Source organism: Nerophis lumbriciformis, linkage group LG29, assembly GCF_033978685.3.
Source record: "Nerophis lumbriciformis linkage group LG29, RoL_Nlum_v2.1, whole genome shotgun sequence".
Classification (NCBI taxonomy): Eukaryota; Metazoa; Chordata; class Actinopteri; order Syngnathiformes; family Syngnathidae; genus Nerophis; species Nerophis lumbriciformis.
In genome coordinates, this window is record NC_084576.2 from 28,845,626 (window position 1) to 28,866,545 (window position 20,920).

The 20,920-nt window shown below is 40.9% G+C and overlaps 1 protein-coding gene and 1 long non-coding RNA gene across 2 annotated transcripts in view; both read left to right on the plus strand.

The window, feature by feature from the left end:
• LOC133571989 (uncharacterized) overlaps window positions 1–2,946 on the plus strand; it is a 163,499-nt gene extending 160,553 nt beyond the window's left edge. The window contains exon 3 of the long non-coding RNA XR_009810478.2: window positions 2,705–2,946. This is a non-coding gene — a long non-coding RNA (uncharacterized lncRNA). The remainder of the gene's footprint in view (window positions 1–2,704) is intronic.
• A 12,744-nt stretch (window positions 2,947–15,690) lies between these two features.
• The window catches only part of LOC133571987 (guanine nucleotide-binding protein G(i) subunit alpha-1), a 45,098-nt gene continuing 39,868 nt past the window's right edge, over window positions 15,691–20,920 (plus strand). Inside the window, exon 1 of the mRNA XM_061924568.1 lies at window positions 15,691–16,173. Coding sequence (XP_061780552.1) covers window positions 16,056–16,173 — 118 coding nt within the window. The 5' untranslated portion in view covers window positions 15,691–16,055. The remainder of the gene's footprint in view (window positions 16,174–20,920) is intronic.

Genomic DNA, 20,920 nt, shown 5'->3' on the forward strand with positions numbered 1-20,920 from the left:
TACTAAATTGGCCCTAGTGTGTGAATGTTGTCTGTCTATCTGTGTTGGCCCCTGCGATGAGGTGGCGACTTGTCCAGGGTGTACCCCGCCTTCCGCCCGATTGTAGCTGAGATAGGCTCCAGTGCCCCCCCGCGACCCCAAAAGGGAATAAGCGGTAGAAAATGGATGGATGGAGTTCCATAAAATAGTTCAAAAAGAGTTCGTAAAATACTTCAAAAAAGAGGTCGTCTGGAAATTGGGCAGATCCTGTCTTCTCTCCGCTCTGAAGTCCTTGGGCCAGAACAACATCCTTCTGTTGATTACCATACATGAAAGAACACGGGAACACCTTCATCTTGCTTCCCCCCCCTCCCCCCACACACACAGTGGAGTTTTACGAGTCTTACTCTTGGTAGGTTTCAAAGACAGCCTTTTGTCTTCTTGTCAGGAACACAATGTACAAACCCCGTTTCCATATGAGTTGGGAAATTGTGTTAGATGTAAATATAAACGGAATACAATGATTTGCGAATCCTTTTCAACCCATATTCAGTTGAATATGCTACAAAGACAACATATTTGATGTTCAAACTCATAAACTTTTTTTTTTGTGCAAATAATCATTAACTTTAGAATTTGATGCCAGCAACACGTGACAAAGAAGTTGGGAAAGGTGGCAATAAATACTGATAAAGTTGAGGAATGCTCATCAAACACTTATTTGGAACATCCCACAGGTGTGCAGGCTAATTGGGAACAGGTGGGTGCCATGATTGGGTATAAAAGCAGCTTCCATGACATGCTCAGTCATTCACAAACAAGGACGGGGCGAGGGTCACCACTTTGTCAACAAATGCGTGAGCAAATTGTTGAACAGTTTAAGAAAAACCTTTCTCAACCAGCTATTGCAAGGAATTTAGGGATTTCACCATCTACGGTCCGTAATATCATCAAAGGGTTCAGAGAATCTGGAGAAATCACTGCACGTAAGCAGCTACGCCCGTGACCTTCGATCTCTCAGGCTGTACTGCATCAACAAGCGACATCAGTGTGTAAAGGATATCACCACATGGGCTCAGGAACACTTCAGAAAACCCACTGTCAGTAACTACAGTTGGTCGCTACATCTGTAAGTGCAAGTTAAAACTCTCCTATGCAAGGCGAAAACCGTTTATCAACAACACCCAGAAACACCGTCGGCTTCGCTGGGCTTGAGCTCATCTAAGATGGACTGATACAAAGTGGAAAAGCGTTCTGTGGTCTGACGAGTCCACATTTCAAATTGTTTTTGGAAACTGTGGACGTCGTGTCCTCCGGAACAAAGAGGAAAAGAACCTTCTGGATTGTTCTAGGCGCGAAGTGGAAAAGGCAGCATGTGTGATGGTATGGGGGTGTATTAGTGCCCAAGACATGGGTAACTTACACATCTGTGAAGGCACCATTAATGCTGAAAGGTACATACAGGTTTTGGAGCAACATATGTTGCCATCCAAGCAACGTTGCCATGGACGCCCCTGCTTATTTCAGCAAGACAATGCCAAGCCACGTGTTACATCAACGTGGCTTCATAGCAAAAGAGTGCGGGTACTAGAATGGCCTGCCTGTAGTCCAGACCTGTCTCCCATTGAAAATGTGTGAAGCCTAAAATAGCACAACGGAGACCCCCGGACTGTTGAACAACTTAAGCTGTACATCAAGCAAGAATGGGAAAGAATTCCACCTGAGAAGCTTCAAAAATGTGTCTCCTCAGCTCCCAAACGTTTACTGAGTGTTGTTAAAAGGAAAGGCCATGTAACACAGTGGTGAACATGCCCTTTCCCAACTACTTTGGCACGTGTTGCAGCCATGAAATTCTAAAGTTAATTATTATTTGCAAAAAAAAATTATAGTTTATGAGTTTGAACATGAAATATGTTGTCTTTGTAGTGCATTCAATTGAATATGTGATTTGCAAATCATTGTATTCCGTTTATATTTACATTTAACACAATTTCCCAACTCATATGGAAACGGGGTTTGTAGTTTTAGCTATTTGGCTGTTCTAGTTTTTATTTTTTTATTTTTTTTTATTATCTTTTTTTCTTTTCTTTATTATTTTTTTTTTTTTTTAATACACTGTAGCACTTTGAGGTTGTTTACTCAAAGTAAAGTGCTTTTTACAAATAAAATCTATTATTCGTGTGTTTTTTTTCTATGTTGATTTAATTTAAAAAAAAAAAAAATATATTTTTTTTTAAATAATAATAAAAAAAAAAAATAAAAAAATAAAATCTATTATTATTATTACTATTATTATTAAAATATTTTCCCAGCTCCGGACTAATCGTTAGTTGCAACCCTGATGTCAACATGTTTTAATGTTGAGGGATGGAAATGAGCATCCTTGATATTTAATCAGGCATAATTACACACAACCCTTCTGTTATCGTGTTCAATAAAGTGCATGGTCCCTTTGAATAAATAAACCCCGTCTGGCCATTCGCACTCACATGGGACGCCAACTCATGTCAGTCCATTCACATATCCATGAGTAAATATCGGTCGGTCCATTCACATACACACACAAGTCTGTCCCTTCACAGACAGGCTTGAGGGACCAATTGTGCTACATGACACTAAATGACTTAAAATTCTTTGTTGTTGTTATTCCCTTCACTTTTGCACCATAGAGCAAGAAAATTTTACTTTTCCTCTCATGACTTCCATTGTTTTCCGTTCATTCCAGGTGCTCGTGCCGCAGCTGACTGTCATTTGAATTCCTGGATGTGGTCACGGAGGGAAGGTAACCACAGGGTGGAGCCCTGGTGGGGGAGCATCGGCACATCTTTCCATCCCTGCGTGGGTTATGAAAAACAACTGGCCTTGGAAAAACTCCCACCAGGAGCAGAAGTTTATGGAGTGCATGCACAGAGTTGACCTGTGCACAAACCGCCTGCCTGCATAAATAAATATGCAAACACTTTAAGGAGCTTTGGCAAGTCATGATAGGGGCCGGCAATGCAAATGAAGCACCCAATGGTGCCGCTTATTTGCCTAAACGATCAGACTAAATACTTTGTGACCTCGGTCATAAAATGCCATCTTAAAAATTCAACTACAAAACCCCCAAAAGCAGTGAAGTTGTCACGTTGTGTAAATGGTAAATAAAAAGAGAATACAACAAATCTTTTTCAACTTATATTCAATTGAATAGACTGCAAAGACAAGATATTTCATGTTCACATTGGAAAACTTTATTTTTTGGCAAATATTAGCTCACTTGGAATTAGATGCCTGCGACATGTTTCAAAAAAGCTGGCACAAGTGGCAAAAAAGACTGAGAAAGTTGAGGAACGCTCGTCAAACACTTATTTGGAACATCCCACAGGTGAACGGGCTAATTGGGAACAGGTGGGTGCCATGATTGGGTATAAAAGCAGCTTCCATGAAATGCTCAGTCATTCACAAACAAGGGCGGGGCGAGGGTCACCACTTTGTCGACAAATGCGTGAGCAAATTGTTTAAGAACAACATTTCTCAACCAGCTATTGCAAGGAATTTGGGGATTTCACCATCTACGCTCCGTAATATCATCAAAAGGTTCAGAGAATCTGGAGAAATCACTGCACGTAAGCCATGATATTACGGACCTTCGATCCCTCAGGCGGTATTGCATCAAAAAGCGACATCAGTGTGTAAAGGATATCACCACATGAGCTCAGGAACACTTTAAAAAACCACTGTCAGTAACTACAGTTGGTCACTACCACTGTAAGTCATACTTGCCAACCTTGAGACCTCCGATTTCGGGAGGTGGGGGGCGGGGGCGTGGTTGGGGGCGGGGCGTGGTTGGGGGCGTGGTTAAGAGGGGAGGAGTATATTTACAGCTAGAATTCACCAAGTCAAGTATTTCATGTATATATATATATATATATATATATAAAAGAAATACTTGAATTTCAGTGTTCATTTATTTACACATATACACACACATAACACTCATCTACTCATTGTTGAGTTAAGGGTTGAATTGTCCATCCTTGTTCTATTTGTCACTATTTTTCTAACCATGCTGAACCACTAATGATGCATTGATGTGTGGCACGCACGAAAGTGCTTTCATCAAATGCACTAGATGGCAGTATTGTCCTGTTTAAGAGTGTCACAACATTGCTGTTTACGGCAGACGAACTGCTTTACGGTAGACGAAATGCTGTTGTTGTGTGTTGTTACCGCGCTGGGAGGACGTTAATGAAACTGCCTAACAATAAACCCACATAAGGAACCAAGAACTCGCCCTCCATCATTCTACAGTTATAACGTGATTGGGCAGGCACCTGTTTATATTGTGTGCCTGAATTTCGGGAGATTTTCGGGAGAAAATTTGTCCCGGGAGGTTTTCGGGAAAGGCGCTGAATTTCGGGAGTCTCCCGGAAAATCCGGGAGGGTTGGCAAGTATGCTGTAAGTGCAAGTTAAAACTCTACTACGCAAAGCCAAAGCAATTTATCAACAACACCCAGAAATGCATAGGCTTCACTGGGCCCGAGCTCATCTAAGTTGGACTGATGCAAAGTGGAAAAGTGTTCTGTGGTCTGACGAGCCCACATTTCAAATTGTTTTTAGAAACTGTGGATGTCGTGTCCTACGGACCAAAGAAGAAAAGAACCATCCGGATTGTTCTAGGTGCAAAGTGTAAAAGGCAGCATCTGTGATGGTATGGGGGTGTATTAGTGCCCAAGGCATGGGTAACTTACACATCTGTGAAGGCACCATTAATGCTGAAAGGTACATACAGGTTTTGGAGCAACATATGTTGCCATCCAAGCAACGTTATCATGGACGCCCCTGCTTATTTCAGCAAGACAATGCCAAGCCACGTGTTACAACAGTGTGGCTTCATATAAAAGAGTGCGGGTACTAGACTGGCCTGCCTGTAGTCCAGACCTGTCTCCCATTGGTGCAATATGAAGGCTAAAATATGAGAAGGGAGACTGTTGAACAACTTAAGCTGTACATCAAGCAAGAATGGGAAAGAATTCCACTTCAAAAATGTGTCTCCTCAGTTCCCAAACCTTTACTGAGTGTTGTTAAAAGGAAAGGCCATGTAACACAGTGGTAGTTCTAACATTTGGGAAGATTTATGTCGTGTTTGTCCTCAAACAAAAAACATACTAAAACAAAAACATATAGTATTCCCCCATCTTTTTCCATTTTCAATCCTTTTTTAAAACTGTACCCGCGGCCCCCGAACCACATGCGGCTCGGGGGCCACCCCGCTTTAAATATACATTTAAAAGGGGGTATTTTTTTTAGTCTTTTCACAAAAATATATAAAATATCTTGCTGTGTCCAGTGAGCATATTATGGTACAATTGAACTTAATAATGATGACATTTTTTTTTTTAAGTGTAAATCACAGCATTTTAAACAGTTTGACTTGGACTTCTGCGCATGCGCCCCGCCCATTTCCGTCGCGAACCGGAAGCGAACAATCTCAAGCCAGCGAGACGAATGTCGCTTCGACTTCCCCTTTTTTAGACGCACCGAACGGATATACAACCGTGATTTTTAACGCGGTCGACCACAATTACAAAAAAATATTTAAAACAAAATCAGTAGCGAAGACATAAGTATTGAAGAACCTGATTTAGGTTCAATCACAGCATTTTAAACACAGCTTGACCTGAAACTCTGCGCATGCGCCCCGCCCATTTACGTCGCAAGCAGAACCGGAAGCGAACAATCTCAAAGCCACAGCGAGACGAATGTCGCTTCGACTTTGGGTATTTTTTTTATAATTAATTTATTAATTTGGGTGTAGTATTCAATCTATTCAAGAGTAATTGCAAATGTAGACATTTTTTACGTGTGTGTGTGTGTGTGAGTTCATCGGTTACTTCCGGCTGAATTTATTGCTTCGACACTTAACTTTTGTTAAAAATTTCAAAACAAAAGCTTACCATAGATAAATAGTAATGTTTTAATGTATCTGTGTGTTACTTCAATAGAGTATATTCGCCTTTTTCACGTATTTTACGAATTATTGCAACCTTATAACCCAATTTTAAATCTAAATGTGTATTGAAAGGCGTCACAGCCTCTTATTCTTGACAGACCGGATGTGGGAATTTAGGTATCATCTATTCAAGAGTAATTGCAAATGTAGACATTTTTTACATGTGTGTGAGTTCATCGGTTACTTCCGGCTGAATTTATTCACTAACTTTTGTTAAAAATTTAAAAACAAAAGCTTACCATAGATAAATAGTAATGTTTTAATGTATCTGTGTGTTATTTCAATGGAGTATATTCGCCTTTTTCACGTATTTTACGAATTATTGCAACCTTATAACCCAATTTAAAATCTAAATGTGTATTTGAAGGCGTCACCGTGTCTTATTCTTGACAGACCGGATGTGGGAATTTGGGTATAACCTATAATATATTCAAGAGTAATTGCAAATGCAGACATTTTTTTACGTGTGTGTGTGAGTTCATCGGTTACTTCCGGTTGAATGTATTGCTTCGAAGCTAACGTCTTGTTAAAAATTTCAAAACAAAAGCTTTTTTTTTTACCATAGCTAAATAGTAATGTTTTAATGTATTTGTGTGTGATTATAATAGAGTATATTCGCTTTTTACACGTATTTTACGAATTATTGCAACCTTATAACCCAATTTTAAATCTAAATGTGTATTTAAAGGCGTCACCGTCTCTTATTCTTGACAGACCGGATGTGGTAATTTGGGTATAGTATTCAATCTATTCAAGAGCAATTGCAAATGTAGATAGATAGACACTCTATCCTTAAAATCTATGGTGAGTCAAGATGTTTTATAATCAAATACTACCCCTTGTCTGAGAAACCTTAATATCGAGGATGTTCATTTCTGTGATGAAAAATGTTCCAACAAGTATATGTGGGCAGTTTTAGTCAAATAATATTTTCCTGGCACAGTGCATAGACAATATATCCTGAAGGAGTTTACGAAAGTTGAGCTAAGGAAAATAAGGACAATATATATTACATACCCAATTCTACCTAAAATTAAAGAAATACAATTTAAAATCCATCCATCCATCCATCTTCTTCCGCTTATCCGAGGTCGGGTCGCGGGGGCAGCAGCCTAAGCAGGGAAGCCCAGACTTCCCTCTCCCCAGCCACCTCGTCCAGCTCCTCCCGGGGGATCCCGAGGCGTTCCCAGGCCAGCCGGGAGACATAGTCTTCCCAGCGTGTCCTGGGTCTTCCCCGTGGCCTCCTACCGGTCGGACGTGCCCGAAACACCTTCCTAGGGAGGCGTTCGGGTGGCATCCTGACCAGATGCCCGAACCACCTCATCTGGCTCCTCTCGATGTGGAGGAGCAGCGGCTTTACTTTGAGCTCCCCCCGGATGACAGAGCTTCTCACCCTATCTCTAAGGGAGAGCCCCGCCACCCGGCGGAGGAAACTCATTTCGGCCGCTTGTACCCGTGATCTTGTCCTTTCGGTCATAACCCAAAGCTCATGACCATAGGTGAGGATGGGAACGTAGATCGACCGGTAAATTGAGAGCTTTGCCTTCCGGCTCAGCTCCTTCTTCACCACAACGGATCGATACAGCGTCCGCATTACTGAAGATGCCGCACCGATCTGCCTGTCGATCTCACGATCCACTCTTCCCTCACTCGTGAACAAGACTCCGAGGTACTTGAACTCCTCCACTTGGGGCAGGGTCTCCTCCCCAACCCGAAGATGGCATTCCACCCTTTTCCGGGCGAGAACCATGGACTCGGACTTGGAGGTGCTGATTCTCATCCCAGTCGCTTCACACTCGGCTGCGAACTGATCCAGCGAGAGCCGAAGATCCTGGCCAGATGAAGCCATCAGGACCACATCATCCGCAAAAAGCAGAGACCTAATCCTGCAGCCACCAAACTGGATCCCCTCAACGCCTTGACTGCGCCTAGAAATTCTGTCCATAAAAGTTATGAACAGAATCGGTGACAAAGGGCAGCCTTGGCGGAGTCCAACCCTCACTGGAAACGTGTCCGACTTACTACCGGCAATGCGGACCAAGCTCTGACACTGATCATACAGGGAGCGGACCGCCAAAATCAGACAGTCCGATACCCCATACTCTCTGAGCACTCCCCACAGGACTTCCCGAGGGACACGGTCGAATGCCTTCTCCAAGTCCACAAAACACATGTAGACTGGTTGGGCAAACTCCCATGCACCCTCAAGGACCCTGTCGAGAGTATAGAGCTGGTCCACAGTTCCACGACCAGGACGAAAACCACACTGTTCCTCCTGAATCCGAGGTTCGACTATCCGGCGTAGCCTCCTCTCCAGTACACCTGAATAGACCTTACCGGGAAGGCTGAGGAGTGTGATCCCACGATAGTTAGAACACACCCTCCGGTTCCCCTTCTTAAAGAGAGGAACCACCACCCCGGTCTGCCAATCCAGACAATTTAAAATGATTAATGGAATATACCCTTCAAATGATTTTTTGAAACTTAAATTTAACATGGAGGTTGATGGCTGTTATATCTGTGGAGCTGTAGAGGATGCCAATCATCTATTTGTGGGATGTGAAGTGAATTATATTTATATAGCGCTTTTCTCTAGTGACTCAAAGCACTTTTACATAGTGAAACCCGATATCTAAGTTACATTTAAACCAGTGTGAGTGGCAAGGACAAGGACACAACAGCAGTGACTAGGATGGCGGAAGCGGGGATCGAACCTGGAACCCTCAAGTTACTGGCACTGCCACTCTACCAACCGAGCTATACCGCCCCAAAGATTCGCTGAGAAACAAGGTTGTGGAGATGTCCCCATTCTCTATAGAAGAGATCACATTTGGTATTTTTATAAACGACTAACACAGAAATGTTTGTCAACATTATTATGCTCCAGGCAAAAACATTGCTACATAAATGTCAATTTATGAAAGTGAGGCCTACATATTCTAATTGGCTTAATGGGTTACAATTTATCAATCAAATCTTGGAGAATGATTAAGAGAACAAAAGCCCTTAAATGTATATCTTTGTTAAAAACATTTAAAGTGATTTAAGTAGCCCTTTCAGTCTTTTCTTAAATATTTGTTATTGTTACGATTTATTATTTATCTATATTTGCTTTTGTTTTCTTTCCTTGACATGTTTTGCTGATGTTGAAAGTGCCTCGACTTTTGTGTGAATTATAAATGTATATTTGTTGCTCAATAAAAAAATAAAAACGTGTTTTTTAACGCGGTCGACCACAATTAGAAAGAATATGTACATACAGCTAGCCAAAAAGCATGTTAGCATTGATTAGCTTGCAGTCCAAATATGCCTGATTAGCACTCCAACAAGTCAATAACATCAACAAAGCTCACCTTTGTGCATTCACGCACAGTATAAAACTGTTGGTGGACAAAATGAGACAAGACAAGATTTGACATGTAAACAAACTGTTGCCTCACGGTCCACACTATGGTGAGTTCAAGAACCGCCGAAATGAGTAGGACAAAAGCATGTTGACCAAATAGTGTCATCAGTGAAGCATACACACAAACATATTAAACAGTGGTAGTTCTAACAATTGGGAAGGTTTGTGTCGTGTTTGTCCTCAAACAAAAAAACACTAAAATTTAAAAAATATTTTTCCCCCATCTTTTTCCAATTTCAATCTTTTTTCAAAACGGTTCCAGGGAGCCACTAGGGCGGCGCTAAAGAGCCACATGCCACTTTAAATATACATTTATAAGGGTGTTGTTTTTTTAGCCTTTTCACAAAAATATATAAAATATCTTGCCGCGTCCAGTGAGTGTATTATGGTACAATTGAACTTAATAATGATGACATATTTAAAACAAAAGAGAATGATTAAGAGAACAAAAACCCTTAAATTGATATCTGTGTTAAAAACATTTAAAGTGATTAAAGTAGCCCTTTTAGTCTTTTTTCTCATATTTTTTATTATTACTATTTATCTATATTTGCTTTTGTTTCCCCCCCATTGTTTACCTGTGTCTCACCGTTTTTTTGTAAGGGGCGCCGGAAGTTGGCAGACCTGTCATCGATCCTGTTCTGTCTCCCTGTAATGTTTGTCCGCTCTTGAATGGGATTGTGTGATCCTGTTCTGTCTCCCTGTAACGTTTGTCCGCTCTTGAATGGGATTGTGTGATCCTGTTCTGTCTCCCTGTAACGTTTGTCCGCTCTTGAATGGGATTGTGTGATCCTGTTCTGTCTCCCTGTAACGTTTGTCTGCTCTTGAATGGGATTGTGTGATCCTGTTCTGTCTCCCTGTAACGTTTGTCCGCTCTTTAATGGGATTGTGTGATCCTGTTCTGTCTCCCTGTAACGTTTGTCCGCTCTTGAATGGGATTGTGTGATCCTGTTCTGTCTCCCTGTAACGTTTGTCTGCTCTTGAATGGGATTGTGCTGAAAATTTGAACATTTTAATTTCCCTTTGGGGTTTAATAAAGTATTTCTGATTCTGATTTTTACGGAGCCCCTAAAGGGACATGGGGGAAAACATTTTTGAAATTTTTTTTTTTTTTTTTTTTTTTTTTTTTTTTAGACATGTCTCTCGTGCATGTCTTAAAAAAAATAAAAAATAAATAAATAAAAAAATAAAAAAAAATAAAGAGGTGGCGACTTGTCCAGGGTGTACCCCGCCTTCCGCCCGATTGTAGCTGAGATAGGCTCCAGCGCCCCCCGCGACTCCAAAGGGAATAAGCATTAGAAAATGGATGGATGGATTAATAAAGTATTTCTGATTCTGATTTTTACGGAGCCCCTAAAGGGACATGGGGGAAAACATTTTTGAAATAATTTTTATTTTATTTTTATTTTTTTTAGACATGTCTCTCGTGCATGTCTTAAAAAAAAAATAAATAAATAAATAAATAAAAAATAAAGAGGTCCAGGGTGTAGACCGCCTTCCGCCCGATTGTAGCTGAGATAGGCTCCAGCGCCCCCCGCCACCCCAAAAGGGAATAAGCGGTAGAAAATGGATGGATGGATGTCTCTCGTGCGCACAAGAAACTATCCGAGAAACTTTTTATAAAGTTATAAAAAAAAAATAATAATAATTTATATATATATATTTTTTTAGACATGCGCAAAAAAAAATTATAACGTTTTTTTTTTTTTAGACATGTTTCTCGTGCGCACGAGATACATGTCTAAAAAAAATAATAAAAATAATAATTAATTTTTTTTATAACTTTATAAATAGTTTCTCGTGCGCACGAGATAAAAATATATATATATAAAACATGTTTTTCCCCCATGTCCCTTTAGGGGCTCCGTAGATGTTTGTTGTTCAATAATTTTTTATTTTTTTTAATAAAAAATAAAATAAAAACGTGTTTTTTTTTAAAGCGGTCGACCACGATTAGAAAGACTATTTAAAGCAAAATCAGTAGTTAAGACATAAGTATTGAAGAACCTGATTTAGGTTCAATCACAGCATTTTAAACACGTACAGCGTGACTTGAACCTCTGCGCATGCGCCCCCTCCCCATTTACGTAGCGAGCAGAACCGGAAGCGAACAAGCGTCGACTTCCCCTTATTTTAGACGCACCGAACGGATATACAACATTCGTTTTTTTAACTCGGTCGAGGACAAATTTGTCAGCGAAGTGGCGAGTTTTTGGCGAGAAGGGCGTGCTTGAATCCCAACTGTTGGCACGCTTGGTCCCCCCCTTCCTCCTCCTCCCATTGTTTACCCGTATCTCACCTTTTTTGTAAGAGGTTGGCAGACCCGTCAGCGATCCTGTTCTGGCTCCATGTAATGTTTGTCATGCTCTTGAATGGGATTGTGCGATCCTGTTCTGTCTCCCTGTAACGTATGTCCGCTCTTGAATGGGATTGTGCTGAAAATTTGAACATTTTAATTTCCCCTCTGGGATTAATAAAGTATTTCTGATTCTGATGTTTGTTACGTAGCCCCTAAAGGGACATGGGGTAAAAAAAAAATTTATATAATTTTTTATTTTGTTATATTTTTTTTAGACATGTATCTCGTGTGCACGAGAAAGTTTCTCCTGCGCACGAGATACATGTCCAAAAAATATATATATATATATATTTAATTATTTTATTTAATTATTTTTTTTATAACTTTATAAAAAGCTTCTTGTGCACGAGATACATGTCTAAAAAAAATTAAAAAAAATAAAACTTTTTTTTTTTATAACTTTATAAAAAGCTTCTTATGCGCACGAGAAACTTTCTCCTGCGCACGAGATAGTTTCTCGTGCGCATGAGATACATGTCTAAAAAAAATCTAATTAATTCCCCCATGTCCCTTTAGGGCAGGGGTCCCCAAACCTTTTGACTCGGGGGCCGCATTGGGTTAAAAAAAATTTGGCCGGGGGCCAGGCTGTATATATATATATATATATATATATATATATATATGTATATATTAGGGATGCGCGGATAGGCAATTATTTCATCCGCAACCGCATCAGAAAGTCGTCAACCATCCGCAATCCACCCGATCTAACATTTGATCAGAACCGCATCCGCCCGCACCCGCCCGTTGTTATATATCTAATATAGACGATGCAAGGCATTAGTGAGGTTATAAAGCTTTTGCCTGTTAAAGAAAGGAGACTGATCCAATGCAGCAGAGACATTCGCGTGCCACACTGTCACGACCCAGACGCACACCAGTGCGCAATCATATGGGAGCCGCGCTGAGCGCACCTCCAAGCGCATCTCGCTGCAGGCGACGGCCGGGTATATGGGCCCGACGCTCCATCGCCATCCATTTTCAGGGCTAGTTGATTCGGCAGGTGGGTTGTTACACACTCCTTAGCGGGTTCCGACTTCCATGGCCACCGTCCTAGCTGCTGTCTATATCAACCAGGGTGAGCCCCACCCCTTTCGTGAGCGCACTGCGCGCGGAGTGACCCCTGTTACGCGCCCCCGGCAACAGGGGTGGCGGGCAGGTAAGCTGCGCGGGCGGAGCGCGCGGAGTGACCCCTGTTACGAGCCCCCGGCCACGGGGGTGGCGGGCAGGTAAGCTGCTTACCTGCTGCGCGTGACGCCGGCCGCGGCGAAGGCGGACGAGGCGGGGTGTCGGTGCGGTGGGCGCGGTGGTGACCCTGGACGTGCGTCGGGCCTTTCTCGCGGATCACCTCAGCTACGGCTCCCGGTGGGGCCCTCTCGGGGAAGGGGCCTCGGTCCCGGACCCCGGCGAGGCGTCACTTCTCCGCTCCGTAAAAGTGTCCATCTCTTTTTTTTTTTTTCTTCTGTTGTGGCATATGCTGCAGGTGCCTTCTCGTTTTTCGTATGTGGGTAACAACATTTAACTATGTATATATATTTCCGAATTGGTTTAACTGCCACCCGCCTGAATCTATTTAAAATCTAATTTTTTTTTAACCACCCGACCCGACCCGACCCGCGGATAAAATCTAATTTTTTTAAATTTCATCCGCCCGATCCGCGGATAATCCGCGGACTCCGCGGTTGTGCCCGCAAACCGCGCATCTCTAGTATATATATATATATATATATATATATATATATATATATATATATATATATATATATATATATATATATATATATAATATTTTGTCATTTAACATCAATTAACATTGATGTTCATCAACATTTAACATTGTCACGTTATCGATGGGAAAAGTCATTTTTAGACAATATGATTTGCCTGAGCGGCTAGGAGACACCGAGAGTAACACGTGGTAAAAAATGGATTGGAAAGGAAAGATTAAAAAATAAAAATAAATAAAAAACAACCTTTTTTTTAACTTGGGACTTCCCGTGGGCCGGATTTTGGATGCTGGGGGGCCGGATCCGGCCCGCGGGCCGTAGTTTGGGGACCCCTGCTTTAGGGGCTCCTAGTTTGTTGTTCAATAAAAATAAAATTAAAATAAATAAAAACGTGTTTTTTTTAAAGTGGTCGACCACAATTAGAACGAATATTTAAAGCAAAATCAGTAGTTAAGACATAAGTATTGAAGAACCTGATTTAGGTTCAATCACAGCATTTTAAACACGTACAGCGTGACTTGAACCTCTGCGCATGCGCCCCCGCCCCATTTACGTAGCGAGCAGAACCGGAAGCGAACAAGCGTCGACTTCCCCTTATTTTAGACGCACCGAACGGATATACAACATTCGTTTTTTTAACTCGGTCGAGGACAAATTTGTCAGCGAAGTGGCGAGTTTTTGGCGAGAAGGGCGTGCTTGAATCCCAACTGTTGGCACGCTTGGTCCCCCCTTCCTCCTCCTCCCATTGTTTACCCGTATCTCACCTTTTTTGTAAGAAGTTGGCAGACCCGTCAGCGATCCTGTTCTGTCTCCATGTAATGTTTGTCATGCTCTTGAATGGAATTATATAATTTTTTATTTTGTTATATTTTTTTTAGACATGTATCTCATGTGCACAAGAAAGTTTCTCCTGCGCATGAGATACATGTCTAAAAAAAATATATATATATTTAATTATTTTATTTTATAAACATTTTTTTATAACTTTATAAAAAGCTTCTTGTGCACGAGATACATGTTCAAAAAAAATATATATATATTTAATTATTTTATTTTATTAATTTTTTTTATAACTATAAAAAACTTCTTGTGCACGAGATACATGTCTAAAAAAATCAAATCAAATCAAATAATTATTATTATTATTATTATTTTTTATAACTTTATAAAAAGCTTCTTGTGCGCAGGAGAAATGCGCACGAGATAGTTTCTCGTGCGCATGAGATACATAAAAATGAGATACATAAAAATAATTCCCCCATGTCCCTTTAGGGCAGGGGTCCCCAAACTTTTTGACTCGGGGGCCGCATTGGGTTAAAAAATTTTGGCCGGGGGCCAGTCTGTATATATATATATATATATATATATATATATATATATATATATATATATATATATATATTTTTATTTTTTTTGTCATTTAACATCAATTAACATTGATGTTCATCAACATTTAACATTGTCACGTTATCGATGGGAAAATTCATTTTTAGACAATATGATTTGCCTGAGCGGCTAGGAGACACCAAGAGTAACAAGCGGTAGAAAATGGATTAGAAAGGAAAGATTAAAAAAAATAAAATAAAATAAAATAAAATTAAAACCTTTTATTTTAACTTGGGACTTCCCGTGGGCCGGATTTTGGATGCTGGGGGGCCGGATCCGGCCCGCGGGCCGTAGTTTGGGGACCGCTGCTTTAGGGGCTCCTAGTTTGTTGTTCAATAAAAATAAAATACAAATAAATAAAAACGTGTTTTTTTTAAAGCGGTCGACTACAATTAGAACTGACATGTATCTCGAGAAAGTTTCTCGTGCGCACGAGATACATGTCTAAAAAAATTTTAAAAAAAATAAAAATAAATTTTTTAATAATTTTTTTTTTTCTTATAACTTTATAAATAGTTTCTCGTGCGCAAGAGATAAAAAAAAAAAAATATATATATATATATATATATATATATAAAAAATGTTTTTCCCCCCATGTCCCTTTAGGGGCTCCGTAGATGTTTGTTGTTCAATTTTTTTAAAATTTTTTTTTATTAAAAAAAAACAAAAACGTGTTTTTTTTTTTAAAGCGGTCGACCACAATTAGAAAGAATATTTAAAGCAAAATCAGTAGTTAAGACATAAGTATTGAAGAACGTGATTTAGGTTCAATCACAGCATTTTAAACACGTACAGCGTGACTTGAACCTCTGCGCATGCGCCCCCGCCCCATTTACGTAGCGAGCAGAACCGGAAGCGAACAAGCGTCGACTTCCCCTTATTTTAGACGCACCGAACGGATATACAACATTCGTTTTTTTAACTCGGTCGAGGACAAATTTGTCAGCGAAGTGGCGAGTTTTTGGCGAGAAGGGCGTGCTTGAATCCCAACTGTTGGCACGCTTGGTCCCCCCCCTTCTTCCTCCCTCCTCCTCCTCCCCCCTCCTCCGTGTATTCCTCCGCCCCATTGCTGGATGCTAGCTCGGTGTAGCCATTGCATGTCGTAGCACTCCCCCCCCTAGTCCAAAGTTGTGTTGCGCCCCGATTGTTTTGTCTTTTTTCATTTTTTTACCCCCCTCCCTCGGATATCAGTGTGCGTCAAGATGGGGTGTACTCTGAGCACGGACGACAAGGCGGCTCAGGAGCGGAGTAAGATGATCGACAGGAACCTCCGGGACGACGGCGAGAAAGCCGCCCGGGAGGTGAAGCTGTTGCTGCTCGGTGAGAGAAAGATGGAGGGTCCGGGGTTGGGGGGGGGACTATTTGCTGTACCTTCCCGTATTAATCCGCGGCTGCTGCCGTTTCCTTTCCAAAATTGACTCCATGTTGTTGACCTAAATGGCGGAATATCAAAGGAATGGCGTTAATTTAACTTTAATGACACCGAAACTAGTCGAGACATTTTGTGTTTAATGTTGAATGGCGGGTGTCGCTAGCTTAATAAAAAAAAAAAAAAAAAAAAAAAAAAAGTTGGACCACCGTCCTTTTGTTCGTCCCGTTAAACACAACCCGGTTAGTTATAAAGCGAGTTAAATGTCTTTATCTCGGAGGATTAACGCCGCTTTAGCAGCGCCGCTGCCGCCCAACACTGGCATTAAAGTCGCTAAGCTAATTTAGCAATTAGCTTCTTAACGCTAGCTAACCCCCGCCGTTGCTAGCGCAGGATTAGTTGGCACACAAAATCACATGCGAAGCCCAAAATATTATTTTTAATCGTCAAGGTGCTAAACAAGCGTTTTATTCTTCTCTGCTTTTGTCACAGTTTTTTTTTAAATAAAACGGCCATCAGCTGACTTCCTCTTTCGCTTAATAAATCTTTCATACTTCTTGTGAGGTCGTCGGTTTTGAGCGGCTTCTAAGAATCCGCTCGTAAATTTGCACCTAAAAAAATTCATATTTGCATGCTGGTATCGATATAGTCGCGCCTGCGGGCTGGAATCGTCTAATACCGCAAAAAAAAAAAAAAAAAAAAAAGAATAATCGGCACGAAATTCATTTAATTTTCATTTAATTTTTTTTATTTATCTCCTTCTTTGATGTGCATCTTTGATCGATAGACAATTAAACCTCAGCAACTAAACACACATTTACACACCAATGCCTGAGAAGGAGCAGGATGAAGACTAATCTTATATTTTCCTGCCCCCTTCACAGAGGTGGGTAGAGTAGCCAGAAATTGTACTCAAGTAAAAGTACTGTTACTTTAGAGATTTATTACTCAAGTAAAAGTAAGGAGTAGTCACCCAAATATTTACTTGAGTAAAAGTAAAAAGTATGTTGTGAAAAAACTACTCAAGTACTGAGTAACTGATGAGTAACATACACACACATATCATATATATATATATATATATATATATATATGTATGTATGTATGTATGTGTGTGGGAAAAAAATCACAAGACTATTTCATCTCTACAGGCCTGTTTCATGAGGGGGGGTTCCCTCAATCATCAGGAGATCTCCTGATGATTGAGGGAACCCCCCCTCATGAAACAGGCCTGTAGAGATGAAATAGTCTTGTGATTTTTTTCCCCACACATACATATATTGCGCTCTACTACGGTATCGAGCACTATTTTTTGGATAACCTTATTAAAGTTAAAGTTAAAGTACCAATGATTGTCACACACACACTAGGTGTGGCGAGATTATTCTCTGCATTTGACCCATCACCCTTGATAAATAAATGATAAATGGGTTGTACTTGTATAGCGCTTTTCTACCTTCAAGGTACTCAAAGCGCTTTGACACTACTTCCACATTTACCCATTCACACACACATTCACACACTGATGGAGGGAGCTGCCATGCAAGGCGCTACCAGCACCCATCAGGAGCAAGGGTGAAGTGTCTTGCTCAGGACACAACGGACATGACGAGGTTGGTACTAGGTGGGGATTGAACCAGTGACCCTCGGGTTGCGCACGGCCACTCTCCCACTGCGCCACGCCGTCCCTTGATCACCCCCTGGGAGGTGAGGGGAGCAGTGGGCAGCAGCGGTGGCCGCGCCCGGGAATCATTTTGGTGATTTAACCCCCAATTCCAACCCTTGATGCTGAGTGCCAAGCAGGGAGGTAATGGGTCCCATTTTTTTATAGTCTTTGGTATGACTCGGCCGGGGTTTGAACTCACAACCTACCGATCTCAGGGCGGACACTCAGACATAACATTAAGACATATATATATATATATATATATATATATATATATATATATATACACAGTATATCATTTATATTTATTTATTTTGCCGTTTTTGTTTACATGTTAAAGGTGTTTTAATGAATATACATGCATGTTTAACATGAATATAGATGCATGATTCCTTTCTTTCATGAAGACAAGAATATAAGTTGGTGTATTACCTGATTCTGATGACTTGCATTGATTGTAATCAGACAGTAGCGCTGATAACGTACACGTTTTCAAATGGAGGAGAAAAAAAGTTCCTCCTTTCTGTCTAATACCACATGAAAGTGGTTGGTTTTTGGCATCTAATTTGTCCAGCTTCCATATTCGTTTTTTATACACTTTACAAGAAATACATTGGCGGCAAACTCCGTAGCTTGCTAGCTTGTTTGCGCTGGCTTTCGGAGACTCTTATTTTGAAAGCGCATGCGCGATGGAGCGGCACTTTTATTGTGAAGACAGGAACTGTGCAGTCAGTCTTTAGGCTTTTGACGGGATGTACGGTTGAAATAAAAAAGGGTCTTTTTTTCCTTCACACTTTTGATTGATTGATTGGAAATTTTATTAGTAGATTGCACAGTACAGTACATATTCCGTGCAATTGACCACTAAATGGTAACACCCCAATAAGTTTTTCAACTTGTCAGGTCATGTCAGGTCAAGTCAGGTCATGTGACCGCCTGGCTCTGTTTGATTGGTCCAACGTCACCAGTGACTGCATCTGATTGGTGGAACGGAGTGAACATCACCAGTGACTGCATCTGATTGGTGAAACGCAGGCACTATGAAGGTCTGTCTGACAGACCAAAACAAACAAAGCGTGCATTAACAGATCGATAAAAATTAGTAGCGAGTAGCGAGCTGAATGTAGATAAAAGTAGCGGAGTAAAAGTAGCGTTTCTTCTCTATAAATATACTCAAGTAAAAGTAAAAGTATGTTGCATTAAAACTACTCTTAGAAGTACAATTTATCCCAAAAGTTACTCAAGTAGATGTAACGGAGTAAATGTAGCGCGTTACTACCCACCTCTGCCCCTTCAACATAATTGATTGATTGATTGAGACATTTATTAGTAGATTGCACAGTGAAGTACATATTCCGTACAATTGACCACTAAATGGTAACACCCTAAAGTTTTTCAACTTGTTAAAAGGGGAACATTATCACAATTTCAGAAGGGTTAAAACCATTAAAAATCAGTTCCCAGTGGATTATTTTATTTTTCGAAGTTTTTTTTCAAAATTTTACCCATCACGCAATATCCCTAAAAAAAGCTTCAAAGTGCCAGATTTTAACCATCGTTATAAACACCCGTCCATTTTCCTGTGACGTCACATAGTGAAGCCAACACAAACAAACATGGCGCATAGAACAGCAAGCTATAGCGACATTAGCTCGGATTCAGACTCGGATTTCAGCGGCTTAAGCGATTCAACAGATTACGCATGTATTGAAACGGATGGTTGTAGTGTGGAGGCAGGTAGCGAAAACGAAATTGAAGAAGAAACTGAAGCTATTGAGCCATATCGGTTTGAACCGTATGCAAGCGAAACCGACGAAAACGACATGACAGCCAGCGACACGGGAGAAAGCGAGGACGAATTCGGCGATCGCCTTCTAACCAACGATTGGTATGTGTTTGTTTGGCATTAAAGGAAACTAACAACTATGAACTAGGTTTACAGCATATGAAATACATCTGGCAACAACATGCACTTTGAGAGTGCAGACAGCCCAATTTTCATCAATTAATATATTCTGTAGACATACCCTCATCCGCGCTCTTTTCCTGAAAGCTGATCTGTCCAGTTTTGGAGTTGATGTCAGCAGGCCAGGGAAGCTAGGGTCGATAGCTCGCTCGTCTGCGGGAACAAACTGCCGCCATTGCTTGCCGTGCTACCGAGGGCCTTTGTCCCTGAATTGCTCACACACTCCGGCAGATTCAATGGGGGTCTGGCGGCAGATTTCTTTGACTTTATCGTTGGAAATGCATCTGCTTTGAGTGTCGCAGGATATCCACACATTCTTGCCATCTCTGTCGTAGCATAGCTTTCGTCGGTAAAGCGTGCGGAACAAACGTCCAATTTCTTGCCACTTTGGCATCTTTGGGCCACTGGTGCAACTTGAATCCGTCCCTGTTCGTGTTGTTACACCCTCCGACAACACACCGACGAGGCATGATGTCTCCAAGGTACGGAAAACGGTCGAAAAAAACGGAAAATAACAGAGCTGATTTGACTCGGCGTTTGAGAAAATGGCGGATTGCTTCCCGATGTGACGTCACGTTGTGTGAATATTAGAAAGGCGTTTAATTCGCCAAAATTGACCCATTTAGAGTTCGGAAATCAGTTCAAAAAAATATATGGTCTTTTTTTCTGCAACATCAAGGTATATATTGACGCTTACATAGGTCTGGTGATAATGTTCCCCTTTAAATGGATTCATGATACAGATATATACTATCAGATATATACTATCATCATAATACAGTCATCACACAAGATAGTCATCAGAGTATATACATTGAATTATTTACGGTGTGGGATGTGGAGGGGGGGAGGTTTAGGTTTGGTTGTTATCATCACTTCAGTCATCAACAATTGTATCAATAGAGAAATGGACATTGAAACAGTGTAGGTCTGACTTGGTAGGATATGTACAGCAAGTAGTGGACATGGAGAGAGAGAGAGAGAGATCAGAAAGCATAAGAAAAAGTAACTACATTTGATTATTTACATTTGATTATTAACAATCCGGGGAGGGTGTTAGTTTAGG